This window comes from Polyergus mexicanus, unplaced genomic scaffold (genome assembly GCF_030449975.1).
Source record: "Polyergus mexicanus isolate NDT 795.1 unplaced genomic scaffold, iyPolMexi1.0 SCAF_19, whole genome shotgun sequence".
In the NCBI taxonomy this organism is placed as follows: Eukaryota; Metazoa; Arthropoda; class Insecta; order Hymenoptera; family Formicidae; genus Polyergus; species Polyergus mexicanus.
Window position 1 is genome coordinate 1,738,425 of NW_027223339.1, and position 15,588 is coordinate 1,754,012.

At 32.5% G+C, this 15,588-nt stretch overlaps 1 protein-coding gene across 9 annotated transcripts in view; it reads left to right on the plus strand.

Moving 5' to 3' along the window:
- The first annotated feature begins 3,356 nt into the window (after positions 1 to 3,356).
- Positions 3,357 to 15,588, plus strand: part of LOC138941557 (zinc finger protein 135-like) — a 61,993-nt gene continuing 49,761 nt past the window's right edge. For 2 of the 9 annotated variants that reach the window (XM_070311356.1, XM_070311362.1), the window contains exons 1-4: positions 3,363 to 4,054; positions 4,944 to 5,117; positions 5,569 to 5,911; positions 6,030 to 6,207. In XM_070311356.1, the coding sequence (XP_070167457.1) occupies positions 3,923 to 4,054; positions 4,944 to 5,117; positions 5,569 to 5,911; positions 6,030 to 6,207 (827 nt within the window). In that variant the 5' untranslated portion in view covers positions 3,363 to 3,922. Of the gene's footprint in view, positions 4,055 to 4,943; positions 5,118 to 5,568; positions 5,912 to 6,029; positions 6,208 to 9,306; positions 10,594 to 13,309; positions 14,650 to 15,588 lie in introns of those variants that run through there. The other 7 variants (XM_070311359.1, XM_070311358.1, XM_070311357.1 and 4 more) reach the window with 6 other exon arrangements.

Genomic DNA, 15,588 nt, shown 5'->3' on the forward strand with positions numbered 1-15,588 from the left:
AAGCAGTGGGTATCAACGCAGAGTACTTACCTTTAACGAATCAGGCAAGTATCCCGTAAGAAAATCTAGAAGATTAGACATAGAAATATAAAAATATGAAAAAAGTATTAAAATACTATTAATATTGTAATAATCCTTTTATTGGATCGAAAAGTTTTACGATATAATTTACTACTTGTATATCGTAACACGTAAATTGTATTGATGCGATGTCTGTGCTATAATGTATATTAATACCATTGTCGAGCTCTTGATTCGTTCTTTTAATTTGGGTTTCCGGAAAAATTTAGAGAGGAGCAACAGCACAGGCAAGTGCCAGATGTAAATCAACCATGTGCTTTGTGCACATGTAACGTGCATATGTAAATATGCACGTGCATACACTCAGCGGAAAACACACACACACACACACACACATTCGCAGATTTCAAGAAAGATTTAAACTTTGTGCATTTTTAACTTTGTAATTAAGTAGGTGACGGACACGAGGAGTCTACTATTAATATTACCTTACATAAATATAACAATAATACTTGTAATAGCTGTGTAAATTTACATTACGAAATAATCACAGATGAGATGTGGAATTAAAAAAAAAAAAGATTCAAACACTCACGCAATTTTGCTATTATTATAATAGCATAAAATGTAAGTACACATAGTTACAAATTTAACAAACTAACTAGTCGATTAATTAATTAATCAATTACAAGCATCGAAATAATGCAACTTATCATGATCTTAATCGATTTATCAATTGCGCGTTTTTAAATCGCGGAAAAAAAATAAGAAGTTTATATATATATATATATATATATAATATATAGTATATATATATATATATATATATATATATATATAAAAATAAGTACATGCAGAAGTGTATTCGGATATTGTATCTTCAAAAATTTGTAACAGTTCATGCTTCTATTATTCTATTTACGATAATTCATCGGCTATATCTTCCGATAACAATGATGAAGTGTAAAACAATTTTATCGTGAAAAAGATTGCATCCAATAAATTTTATTGGAACCGAATTATTCAACAAATAGAGAATTTGATCGCCTATTTCTTTCAAGAAAGAAGAAATACTTTTAAGGATATGTTGACAGAATGAAAACAATTGTCTTTTAATACATGCGAAAATTATGATTTGCGATATTAATAACAATATTGTAAGATGGAAGGAAAGATTCATATACACAATGTTCCTCGAATAATTATGGCCACGTGTTTCGATGAAATAACTGAAAGAAAGGAGACTACATATCTCTTGTTTTTATGTATTATAAATAGCGTATCCTTCAAGGGCCTTCAGGAAGCCACTCATGATCGAGACGCGAGAAGTTTGACATTTAAAAGTTTGAGGGAGAGTATGAACAAAATAAAAAAGAGATTGGTCGGAATCGGTTCTCAAATCCCCTGCCTGCACACACCGCCATGTGTAACGACATTTAAATGGATCGTAATTTGTAAATTATTATAGACTCTTCCTATCATATATATATATAAATATATATATGCTGGTATTTAATGATACATGTGCTCTGCCACAATAAAGCAGTTTTTTTTATCTACAGTCGCAGTATTTCTTCTCCTATTTATATGGCAATTAGTTTATCTCTTTTATGATCCGTAAGAATGATAATAATTTTTCATGGTATTAATTTTATAATTAATTTTTAGTAGTCTACGAAACGAATATTGAGACATTTTACTAAGTATTTCAATAATCTTTTGAATTTTATATAATTTTTTAAAATAAAAATTGTATATAAGTTTTACCTGTATAAAGAAACAGAAGTGAAAATTGTTAGGTATATTGATAAAAATATGATTCTCTTTTTATCATTTATAATAAAACAGTAATTCAAAAATTGAGCAAGAAGAAAAATAATACAAAGTTTAATGTAATAGAGAGAAGAAATGCCTTTTTTATTTACAGCATCATTAAAAATGCAGCCAATACGGCCATAAGAAAGAACATCAGAGGTCATTGTTATTTTCTACGATCGAATAAAGTCGGTTTTACACATACGATCAAATGACAAATTGTTGTACTAAAATCAGGTGATAAATGAATTATAGGACAATTAATAAATTATAGACAATTAAATTTTTTCAAGTGGACATTATTTCCATCGGTCATTTCCTCTCTCTCTCTCTCTCTCTCTCTCTCTCCGTATTTAGATCGTTTTTGTAACAAAAGAAAATAGGCTAATGTTCGATTCTCCGACAATGTGAGTTTCGTATGAAAGCACTTGAAGTCGCAACGGGACAAGGAGACATGATATTATAATACATCTCTTCTTTTCCTCTTGATCTTATTTTATTCTTATTTCGCACACATAAATTGCCGTATCATAAATTCCAATTTATCTCTATCTGAAAATAAGATATCAAACAAAAAAATTTTTCCTTAACGTTATTGTTGAAAGATGTCTTTTGTAAATTATTATATATTGATTCACTTTCTTCGGATCAATTATAAATACATTTGTTAATTGAGATTCTACATTTACAGCGAGCTTATTTTTTATACAGGGTGTTTCAGATCAAGTCAATGAAACTTCAGGGTCTTATAGGAAATTAAATTTAGAACAAAAAAATTTTAAGTCTTAAAAGTTAAAGCTAATAAACTTCGAAAAATCACGTTTTTTTTTTGATGATTTTTAAAAATAATTTTAAAACCCTTCAATCATTTAAAAAAATTAGCGAAATAAATCCGATAGGTAATTAAATAACAAATAGAATGACATCAATTTTATTTAATAAATTCTAATAAGTCGTTTAAAAGAAAATAAGCTCGAAACAACGAAAAAAGTAGAAACTTGAAAAAAAAACCACTTTTTTGGATAGTCTTTAACGTAAACGCTACATTCATGTGGTGCATTGCAAATGCAAACATAAAAATATTCTTATTAAATTTTGATCATAAAACTGAATTACAGGGAATTTATTAGCCATAAAAATTTTTAACGAAGCGTTTTCGGATCTATATGTTTATCGGAACATTTTTGTTCCAAATTCAATTTCCTATATGACTCTGAAGTTTCATTGACCTGACGTGGAATACCCTGTATATAATATCCTTTATAAAAGTTAATGTCCAAATGACCGATTAATAGTTTATACGCGAAAAAAAAAATGCTCAAGTAAATACAATGTGCATAATTTGTATTGCAGATTAAGCGGTTTACGCGAAATAATGAACATGTCAACATTTTCCATACCAGTCTCGGTTGTTTGCCGATAGACGCGTTAGATGGTTTGATCATGCGTCGTGTTGAACGTGTAACTAAAGTGGGAGTAATTGAGCATGAAAACTTCATAGCATGCACTCGGGCGACCTTTTCCAGCCATTTGCCCGATCAATCAATCCGGCGTGTAGAAAAAGTGAAATTATACGGAGTCAGATCCGTACGAATAGTCTTGTTCTCTTACAAAAGGATCTCCGTATTCTCGTGCGGATGCGTGCTCGAATTAAAAATCACGAAATAAATTTCTAAATGTCAGTTTTTTCCCTCGCGCTCCATCGATATTTCGCGATTCGAAATCGTCGGATCTTCGATTTGAGCGATTGACAGAAGGCAGATGCGAAGAAATCGCATCGCCCCGGCATCGATTCGCGATACAATTCAAGAAAATAACCTTCGCGTCGTTCCGGGACTGTCGTGCGTGAAGGCGGTTGGCTTTGGTCGAAGTCGATCGATACGCGGACGCGGCAGCCGAGCCGTCCCGACACTGGCCGAGGCGAGCCGAGCGCGGCCGAGGCGCGACGGACGCGGCCGAAGCGCGCTGAGCGAGCGACGCGTAGCGAACGACAACGAGCGCGCTTCCCCTCTTCGGATTCGTTGCAAACGGCGTACGCGTGCACGGGCGCGGCTTTGCGTCTCGAGCTGGCGTTTTACGGGATAAAATGTCCTCCCTCGATTATTTGGACTTGTGTCGGCTGTGTCTCGTGAAGGACCGCGTCTCCGTGCCGATTTTCGAAGGCGAGGGCGACGTACGGCAGATCTTTCTAAAGATCACCGCCTGTTTGCCGGTCAAGGTAAGAAGCCAACTACGCCATCGCTTACAACTATGGCGATCTGCCATCTTGCCGAACCTTCGCCTCGCGGAGGACTCCCTCGCCTCGCCTCACGGCGGATCGCTTTATCCGATTCATTTTCTATCAATCGCTCTGTAGACGAGAGGAGAGAGAAATAGAGGGAAAAGATGCGAATCAAAGTAGCACGTTACGAGATTACGACGGTACTTGTCGTACGGTTTATATTCGTTACGAGATTCTCCATTTCTGCTTGTTGGCTTTGCGACGCCACCAATTATTCAATGAACTCTTGCCGCGCTTTTGTCCGTAGATCGTAGTCGGCTGAGAACGTGTCTTAAAACGAGACGCCGATACGCCTAACGGCGCGTTTACGACTTTAATCGTAAAGCTACTTTAATATTTTTATATCCCGCGAGGCGAAATTAATATAATCTTAGTCGTCGATGTTACCTCGATATCTTACCGTCGACATTGTCGTCTCGCGTAACGTTAACTTCCTATTGTTTTCTGAAATCGATATTTCCTCATTTTGTCTTGAATTCATAGTCACGAAAACATTGCTTTCACGTCAATTATCGTGCAGTTAATATTAATTTATAAATATATTTACGCATAGATTCTTATTGCGTTATGAATTAGATATCAGCTCACAATTTAATGGCGTCTCTTTTGTTTATAGAGATATAGAGATAGTCTCTTGTAGATAAAAAGAGATACGATTCTTGCATAATGATTTTATTAAAAATAATATTAAGAGAGAGAAGAGAAATTATTGTAAATGTAATATTTAAGAAATAATTTTGATATTAATAGTATTTTGCGATATGATCTTTATAAATATCTTATGTTAAGAGTCTCGCATAGATTTCTTTTCTTCTTATGATTATAGGTTGCCAGAGAAGACAAATTACCCAAGAAGATATGCGATGACTGTGTGTATAAAGTAGAATTAATTTATCAATTTTGGCATACGACAGCGAACGCAGAAAAACAGTTACTACAATGGCTAGGCGAGGTAAACATGGAAGACAAACAGGGTTACGTCGGCACTGTTCTCAATCCGGTAATTATTGTTCTGTATAATCTATTTGTTTCTTCGTAATCTTCTTCTCGACAAGTATATGAAAAAGAAAGACTTAGCATTATACAATTTTAAAAATTTAGCCTAAAAAAGATTATATAAGCGCACAGATTGTCTTTTGTCTGAGCTTTCATTTGTTTATATTTACCATAGCAATGATAATAACTAGCGATTTCAATATTTTGCATGTTATACATATGTAAGTTTCTTGGATATTTTTAAATTCTTACATTTGTATATGTATATGTATATATTACAATATATATCTTTTTGTGTGCTTAGTTATTTATTGATATAAAAAATGAATTATATAAATAATACATGGAATATAATGAATAAGATGACTAGAAGTTAAAAAAATAAAATATTAATTAAAAAATAAAATATTAGACAAATATATTAAAAATCGTGTTTTGTTTTCTATTAATTTTAGAATGGAATGAAACCAGAACAGAGCAACGAGAACAGGTTAGATGGTACTGTGATGCAACAAGTAAGCGAACATCAGAACAATATGACTATGGGTATGATGGACAATATGGGCTTAACTATGCCTATGATGATGTCGAGCAGTACCCAACAACAAATAACCTCAGTTCCTATAGACAACAGTGGTAGCTCCGTACAAAATGTCCAACCAGTAGCTGGACCAAGTACACAAACGTCACATGACCAAATTACGCAGGATCAAACAAATGCATCCACGCAGCAAGAAGAAGAAGAGGAGAGTAGCGAAGAAGAAGAAAACTCGGATGATGAATGTGATGGAGATGAAGGTATATACTTGTGCTAAATATCTTATATTGTCTATGTAACTTATTTAATTAATGTATTAATAGAAAAAAATTGTTTGAAATGAAAAGAGAAGAAAAAAAAAACTTAATTCTGTTTAAGGCCTACCTATAAAAGAAGAAAGTGAAGAAGATCCTAATAGAACTATTGAGCCTACAACATTTGTCAATGTCTCTTTAGCGTGCGACGAAGCAGGTCCTTCCGGACTTCAACAACAAAAGATTGCCGATATGCCTGAGATGGTAATGTCACAGACATCAGACGTGGATCCCAAAACTGGGTGAGTTTTCTGTTTTTTACTTATTAACTTAAGGACCAAAGATGTCATTTGTTGTGGTGAACATAAACAATAACACAAAACGTTGTTTGATTTTATTTACTTATTATTTTTTATTATCATAAATGATTTTTAATTTAAGATGAACAAAATTATGTATATTTATTAGTATTGAATAAAATCAATAATTATAAAGAAATAGATTTAATGATACATTACAATAATAAAAATTGATATAAAAAATAACAGTTTTAGAAATTTGAAAACAGAAGTTATTAATAGTATTGCTTATGTATATCTATTAAAGAAATCAATATATTACGCAGATGAGAATATATACTACTTTAAAGTGCTTGCAATTATATGCATTGATCAAAATCTTGAAGAACTTAAATAAAATAGAAATAAAACCAATATACATATAAGATATATAATAATTTTAGTGTTAATCATGAATATATGTCGCAGACAAACACAAGGTAAGTTTGAACACACCTCACAACCATCTTTGGTCCTAGATGTTTAGCAATTTATACAAATATTTTCTATGTAATATTTTTTGTATATTTAAAATAATGTTAAATATATATATATATATTTTTTTTTTCCAAGAAGGAATATATTATAAGATTATTTAAATATCAGAATGTGCAAATTGCTAAGCATCATTTTATTCTTACATGTGGTAGCATGTACATATAAAGTGCATTTCGATAAAATACGATTTTAACAATATTCTCTATGTATCTTTCGTTAAAAATTGTGTGTTTAAATTATTATTATTTTATATCTTATTTGAAATGGACTTTATATGTTAAATATTATTTATAAATGTGCAATAAAATGGACAGAGGGATTTTTCTGAAAGGATATATATACACGTCATATGAGGGGGGAAAAAAAAAAATTTATTTCCTTGTTCTCATAGCAGTAACTATTTATGGGAATCAGTTTAATCTCTCTGTCCACCAAGAAATCAAATGTTTACATGTTGTCGATATTAATATTCCCACGCTTACGTGATGGCACTAAATGCCGCACTAAATGACCGATATTCGGCCAATTCAAAAATCACAGACGATAGATATTTCAATTGATGCAACGTATACCTACCTACCTACCATTTCTGATTTATATCTTCGTGCTTTCCGATGCCTGCGCTTTACGATATTGCCAGGATTCTGTATTATTATATATTAGTGTTGCGATTAATCTTAAGAGTTACCGTCCGTTTACTCAACATATAAATACGCATCCCATGAGATCGTTAGTAAAATTTTGCGTGTGTCCGGTATACAATCTTCGAACGATAAAGTAATTGCGAAATAGTGTAGTTATAACCGATAAGATAATCGGTTAAGAATGAACCTCAATGTCAATGCTCAAAGAAGATCAAGGATCATAAGTTTTCCAAATAGAAGATTCTGCGAAATGAAAGAAAAAAAAATCATCCGTTAAGAGACTGCATCGAGTCAAGAGGATTATACAAAGGCGAGTATCATTCTTTTTTGTACATTTTACATTCTGTATTTTATACATTTTTGTGTGTTTCTTATATGCAAAATGAAACATTGTGCACTTGTAACAGTAGCATCGGTACGCGAATTTGCATCGTTCGCGATTAAGCAATGCTATTTTAGTGTTGAACGAATTTTTTTGCACATCTCGAGATGCAACGCTATTACATGAATTATAGATTTTATCAAGTATATTGTATGGAATGCGCTTATTGTTTCGCGCGCTTCCATAAGTGCGAGAAAGACTACACCGCGATTATGAACATGGAAGTGTTTTTTATTTATTTATTTATTTATTTTATTTTTTATTTATTTTATTATTATTATTTTTGTTTTAAATGACCAGGCTGGCACTGCATAGTTGCGCCGGTTTTTTCGCATTCGAAATAAAATTTATACGTGAGAATATATATATATATATATATATTTCATTAAATATTTCTATGCGCCTCTTGAATCGGCTGCAATATTTGATACTTTTCTGGACATTCTGAATATGTCATTTTATATAATGGATTTTTTAATCTTTGTAAGTGAAGAAAATCGTACTATTCAGTTCTGAGTATAGTAAATATGTGACACATGAAAATTTGACATTGCATAACACTTACTTTTATCACGTCAAGCTTTCATAAGTTGTCACTTTTTGCTGCAAAGTACTGAATAATATATTTGATTTTCTTCCTTAGCTTTTATTTGCAGTTTTTAACTGCATTTTTAATTCATTATATATAATATAATATTTTGTGATATATATTAAACACTGTTAATGTGTTGAATGTAAGTATATGTGTGTGTATGTGTAAAAAGTCATATGCTGTTTTATTCTGTGTAAATGAGAAGAAGATGCCCGGCCTTTCATCGTAACGGATAATTTATAAAGGTGAGATTTTTCTGTAACTAATTTATTTGCGTTTTAATATTTTCTATTTCAGTCTCAGAGTGAATTTCTTAAGTAAAAATTTGCTTTTCTCGAACTCTTTTGCCAAGTTTTATGGCTTAATCTTTACTTTTTCTTTCTGCTATCGTTAGAAAATACCTAATATACAGTTTTTATGTTATAGACATGTATAATATTTCTCTAATTATCTTTAATTCTAACGGTATATTAATTATTAATGAATATAAAACTAGTAAGAGATAATAGGCTTACAAGTATATTCTCTATATATTATTCATCTATAATCGTAGTTAAATATTATATAAGACTTTTATATAAAAATTCGGAAAGCTCTTAATGGATATTATTATATACGAGTGATGAAACTTCCAAAGCTGTTTGACTTGACGACAAATCACGACGACTTTCTCGATTCGCACGTACGCTCTTGTAAACACATCATTATCGCTGCATCTCGAGGGATATCAGCAATGCCCAAGCACCTTGCACCGGCCACATTGCAGCACTCACATAAGCATAAGATCTATCTTTCTGTCCTGTCTCTTTTTCATTCTCTTATCTCACCGCCTGTATGCAAGATATATTGTAATAATCACAAAGAGCAGAATCTCAAAAGACAAAGCTGTGTGTGCGTTCACGGATGTCGTTCTCCGTTGCAATGTCCTTGGGTTTTGTCAATTTCAGGGAAGGAGGCGAGACCTTCGGCGGATTGTCAGGGATGCTGCGTCAGATTCTCTCGCCCTCGCCCGAGATCGGGGAGGTTGGCATATCCGTCAATTGTAATCTTCTGCAGACCAACTCCATATTCTCAAACCAATCGTCGATGCTATCGTCGACATTATTTCCCCCGCATTTTCAGTCCATGTGCCCAGATCAATCCTTGCTCGATCAGGTACAGATCCTCGCTGAATCCTATCCGTGTCCCACGTGTGGTCTAGAGTTTCGAAGCGCTCTTAAGCTAAACTATCACATGCGAACGAGTCACGTCGCGCGCCCAGAGTTCGAGCACAATATCGAGAATCAGCCGAGGTATTCCTGCGCCGTCTGCTCGAGGACTTTCGTTGCCTTGAGCCATCTGAAAATGCACGAGGTCACGCATTCCGCGTCCTCCGTCACCTCGTGCGCGTCGACCTCTGCCAATTTTGCGTCGACTGGTAATAATATGGAGAAAACGTTCGCCTGCGATCTCTGCCAGGCCAGTTTTCGATATCGCACACTGCTGGAACGTCATCGGAAGATGCATCAGGAGATCGGTCAGGAGAAACCTTACTCCTGTCCGAGATGCTTGATGCGCTTCGAGACGCGCAACTTGTACAATCATCACGCAAAAACGCATCGACCGCTGCCGGCGAGTAACAACGACGGTAGGATTATCGGTACAAACGCGATATCGTCCGTCGTCGATCCCGTAATAGGCAATCTTGGCAGTCCCGTAATCCCCGCAAAGTCCATGACTTCTTATCCCTGCGACTCGTGCTCCAAGCAATTCACTACTGCCGAGTCCCTGACCACGCATAAGGCGGTGCACAGATCGAGACCGCTGGTCTGCGACGTATGCGGCAAAGGCTTCACGCATCGCAAGTATTACGTGGTGCATCAACGCATCCATACCGGCGAGAGGCCGTATCTCTGTGCCATGTGCGGCAAATCGTTTACGCAGGCATCGACACTCACTGTACATCGTCGGTATCACACGGGAGAACGTCCGTACACCTGTACGCTGTGCGGAAAAGGATTTGTCACGCGAACGATTATGCTTAATCATATGAAGAAGCACTGAAATTTGTCAATTATCAATTGTCAGTATAATGAGATCTGTTACTGTGCGCGATTAAATTCAAGACGCAACTTTCGATGGTAAAAATTCTAAAAAAAAAGAAAGAAAGAAAAAGAAACGATATCAAAGATCTTGTTTGATCTCAAAGTTTAATTTTTCATCAACACTCTAAAAGACAATATTGTAAAATTTATTTTATATAATGCTCTTATAAAAATTAATTTTAATTATATATATAAACTTACAATTAATATTAAATCTAATACAGTGAAAGGAGTTTTTGAAAAAAGAAAAGATTTATAAAAGTAAAGTAATATTTGTTTATTTAAAACAAATTCTAATGATTGCTAAACTGGTAACTATGTGTAACTTTTTAAAAGTATAAGTTTTTTGCGAAATTAAACATGTTTCAATTAAAATGATAATTTCTGTTTGAAAATGGTCGCTTTTTATAAAAATTATATTGGAGTGTTGATGTCTAAGTGCCTAAAATTACTAATACTCAAGTTACTATCATAGTATAATAAACAATTAGATATAATATGACAAATGCATTGAAATAAATTAATTTTTTATAAACACATCTAACATGATCTAAACTTTATATAGTTTCGGATAACATATATTTAATAATTGAATTAAAGTCACGATAAAAAAAAGCAAGTTAACAGTTATATTCTATAATCATAAATGTTGTCATCACTGTGATATTGTTTGTACATTATACAAAATATTTAGAATAATGTTAATACGTTAATGAATGTGGAACGCGGAATTTCTATTCTATATATAAAGTTGATGTGTATCATTTAATTTGGAGTAAGCAAAGTACCTGCGCCACAATCAAATGAATAAAAGTGCCTAAAAATCATAAATTTTCTAAATTTTTTTATTATATATGAAAAGCTAAATTAAATTAAATTAAATTAAATAATATGTTGGGAAAAAATAATAAATTATTAATTATTTTTGTACTTTGTAAATGAGATTAATTTTTTAATTATATTAAATAGTTAAACCGTTGATAATTTACTAATATATAAAATAAATACAGCAATTAATATTCTATTTAATGTAAACATGAAACTGAATTCAGGTGCCTTTGATTAATATAGAACTAATATAGAAAGACAGGGTAGAATTAATAAGAACTCGTAATGTTAATTATATAAATGTGAAATGTAAGTATGAAGATGCTTAAAAATATTTAGAATTAGTCGCAGAAATTATTCATAATTCAAAAATAAAATTGCAGATAAAGTAAATGGCAATATTTAATAATCTTTCGCAAAAATTCTCATCAACTTGTCTGATAAATGTATCTTTTCTGATAATGTAATATTGTAAACTACATTTTTCTGCAAACAAGTATAAATACGTATATTATTACTATTTAATTGCGGTTTGTCATTTTTTAGACTTCTGCTTTTTATCAGATTTTTTTATAACAAAAGTCTTATATTTAATACAAAATTAAATTATCTGTTTTTTCCTTAAATAATTTGAGAATTGTAGAAAGTAGAGAAAAGTTAAAAAAAAAGTTAGGAGAGTTAAAATATTTAATTTTAAAGTTAAGTCATTTTGTTTATATATCGGTTCTTTAATATTTTATGTAATCTGTATAAAGTTAGGGTCGATAAGAAATATAAATGTCGATAATACTTTTCCATTACTTTGTATATAGCAATCGATTATTTAAGCTTGATATTTTTTAATCTATAATTTAGATTTCCATGGTTGCTTTATAAATTATTAATTATGCTTAATTGGTATAAAAGACACGCGTGTTAAAGAATAAAATTTATTTTACGCATTATGAAAGCGCCGTTACCATCAATACTAATTAAAGTTAATTGATTCTTTGTTCCCTTTTCTAGATAAAAAAAAGAAGACAAGCACTTTCACACATAGTTTATGATAATTATAGAATATTAATAAGTATATTAATAATAATATTTATTATATACATAGAGTTATGATTAAATTGTATAAAATAAATGCGAAGAAAATGAAGTTATATTTATATGATCTTGATGATATTTATATGATAATATTATATGGGATATTTTTATGTTATTGGATATTTTGTCGATCATGCTAGTAGCTGAATTAATAAGTAAATTATATATTATGGATGATAAATAATTGAAAATCCAAAAATTGGTTAAAATAAATTTTTCTACAGGTGGATACCAGCATATATATATATAATTTTCACACAATTCTAATTGAATTAAATCCACAAAATTTTGATTTAGATCATGTTTACAAGGATATTTAACGTTTTAAATTACAAAATTACAAGTATTTTTCATCAAATGTTTATTACAAAAAAGAATCAAGATTGTCACAGGAATTTATGGTTTGTACACGATACAATATTCTATATATACTGTAAGCAATAAATATAAAATAAAATTGTGCATTTATAGGATATAGTACGTGATAACAGATTAATATTGTAAAGATGTGCCCACATTTTATCAATTAATACGACTTATATATATAAACACGATAAATTTATTTTAGCATTAAGTGAATGTAGAATATAATTCGCTGTATTTCGTAGTCGTAAATTATGCTATAAAAAATCGCATAAACGAGCTAGTATAACAATTAGTGCAACAGCAAACGACGGTGTTCGCTCGCGAATAAGCATTGTTTAAGCGATAAGACATCAGTAAGAAAAGGTAGAGGGTAGGAAGTGGCTACGTAATAAAGAAAATGCTAGAAATATCACTAAGAAGCGCTTTATTGACTACCCAACTTTCATACAAACGAGCACGAGTGTCCAGCAGATCGTCCCTGTAAATATCTCGCTTACCTCGTTAAGGCAACGATAAAAAACGAAAAGGCGGCGAGGAACGAGCACGTTTGATTGACTCCCGTTTGTGTCTGTCTTCTTTGCAGATATTTTGTGTCAAAACTCACGATGCTGCCCAAGGATCGGCAGCAATGCAGGTCCGATGAAGTCGAGCACATCTTTGTCCAGGGCCACACGCAGTTACTGATAGCGGACTCATTAAACGTATCGAAGATGGAGACGACGGATATACTCGTTCACGAAAGCGTTATGCAGTGCGAGTTCTGCGGCGATAGTTTCACCTCCGATCAAGCTCTTACTTTACACCTAGAAACGCACGAGTCTTATTCAGAGGGACGAGAGCAGTCGCAGGACGAGCAATTAGTCTGCGAGAATTGTGGATACAGCTTCTCGACAATGCCAGAGCTGCGAGAGCACCAAAAGGAACAACATGAGGAGTATTACAGTTGCGATGATGGCGGCTACGTGACCTCGCCTAGGGAGAGCCTGATCGACCATCAAAGGTACACTTCTGATGCGTATAAATATCAATGCGAGGTGTGTGGTGAGCATTTCCAAAGTAAGAGCAACTGTCAGGTACATCTGTCCTTGCACATGCGAGACAAGCCGTTTCAGTGCGATGTGTGCAACGCCACTTTTCGCTATCGTCAGGGTTTACGACTGCATGCGAAACTGCATCAACCAGACTACGTACCGCCGCAGAGGAAGCACCATTGCGAGCTATGCAACAAGCGTTTCTCCCGGAAGCAAGTGCTATTGGTGCACATGAAGACACACGGCAACGTTGGTCCACAGAATGAATACATATGCCCGATATGTGATAAGTCGGTGTCCAGCAAGACTTATCTGGCAGTGCATTTGCGCAAGCACACTGGCGAGAAGCCACATATCTGTGATGTCTGCGGCAAGGGCTTCATTTCGCAAAACTATCTGAGTGTGCATCGTCGCACGCACACTGGCGAGAAACCGCATCAGTGCACGCACTGCTATAAAAGGTTCACACAACGGACTACCTTGGTAGTACATTTACGGGGCCATACGGGTGATCGACCCTATCCCTGCACATGCTGTCACAAATCGTTCGCTTCTAAAACGATGCTGAACTCACATCTAAAAACGCATGCGAAACAAAGCGCGAGACAACAACAGGACCAGGATCAGGAACAGCAACAGCAGAGTGTGCAACAGCAACACGAACTGCAACAGCAACAAGATTCTTTGTCTCTTGATACTGTCACTATAATATTGCCCAGTTAGAACTATTGACAACGATAGATTCCATACCTTTTTATATAATTAAGATCTCTTATATTTAGTTGATTTTTTATATTTGATTAATATAAATAATACTTGCGTAAAATATGCAGAAAAAATAGCTTAAATGCATGAATATATCGGTAAGTTTTAAATGTTACAAGTTAGAGGAAACTGTGATATCTTAGGATCATTGTATCTTGAAACAGATTGATTATTTTTTCAATAATATAATAAATTTTTTGAGATTGAAAACTTAAGCTATTTTTCTTAGTCATTAATAATTTATATAACCTGAATAATTTTATATGCTCTACATAATCATTTAGTTTTTATAAAGTTTGTTTTTTGGGGTTTTTCTTTGGAAATATTTTTTATGTTAATATAATTTAACACATAAAATTTTTAGATATATTTAGATATACATTGTAATATTTTCATATAATTTCAATTTTTTATAAATTTTTATTTATTACATATAATTTTTATTTATAAACAATATTAAAATAAAATATTTCTAAGTATCACAGTTTCTTTTGTAAATTTGATACAAATTATAACATACAGGTTCGCTTTTGTAGTGATACTTTTTAAACCATATTAAATTAGACGAAATATGCTTGCAACACAAACCTAATCGGTTAAAAATGAAAAGACACCTTCAAATTAGGATAATTATCCCTTGAAAAGTCTGACAGATGATATTGTTATAACAGTTTACACATAAGATCTGCTTCAAAAAAATCACAAAATACTGCAATTTATTGTAATTTGCGAATGAATTATGATGAAAGAATTATTGAAAAACGAAATGTTTTGCAGATATATATATAACATATATATATATATATATATGCAATCTTCATTAAAAATTGATTTTATGAGATTTAATCAAATCGTGTCTTTTTAAAAGTTTTATCAATAAAATATTGGAGTATATATATTATCTTATAAATGAAATAATAAATATAAAATATATTTTATAAAAAAGAAATTGCGAAGCAGTAAATAAATAATTTTTGTGAATCTGTTTATAATGTGTTTGAGATTTGTCCATTACATTCAAAAACTCAAAAAAATAAGAGACCTTATACAAATCGCAATAAACCGT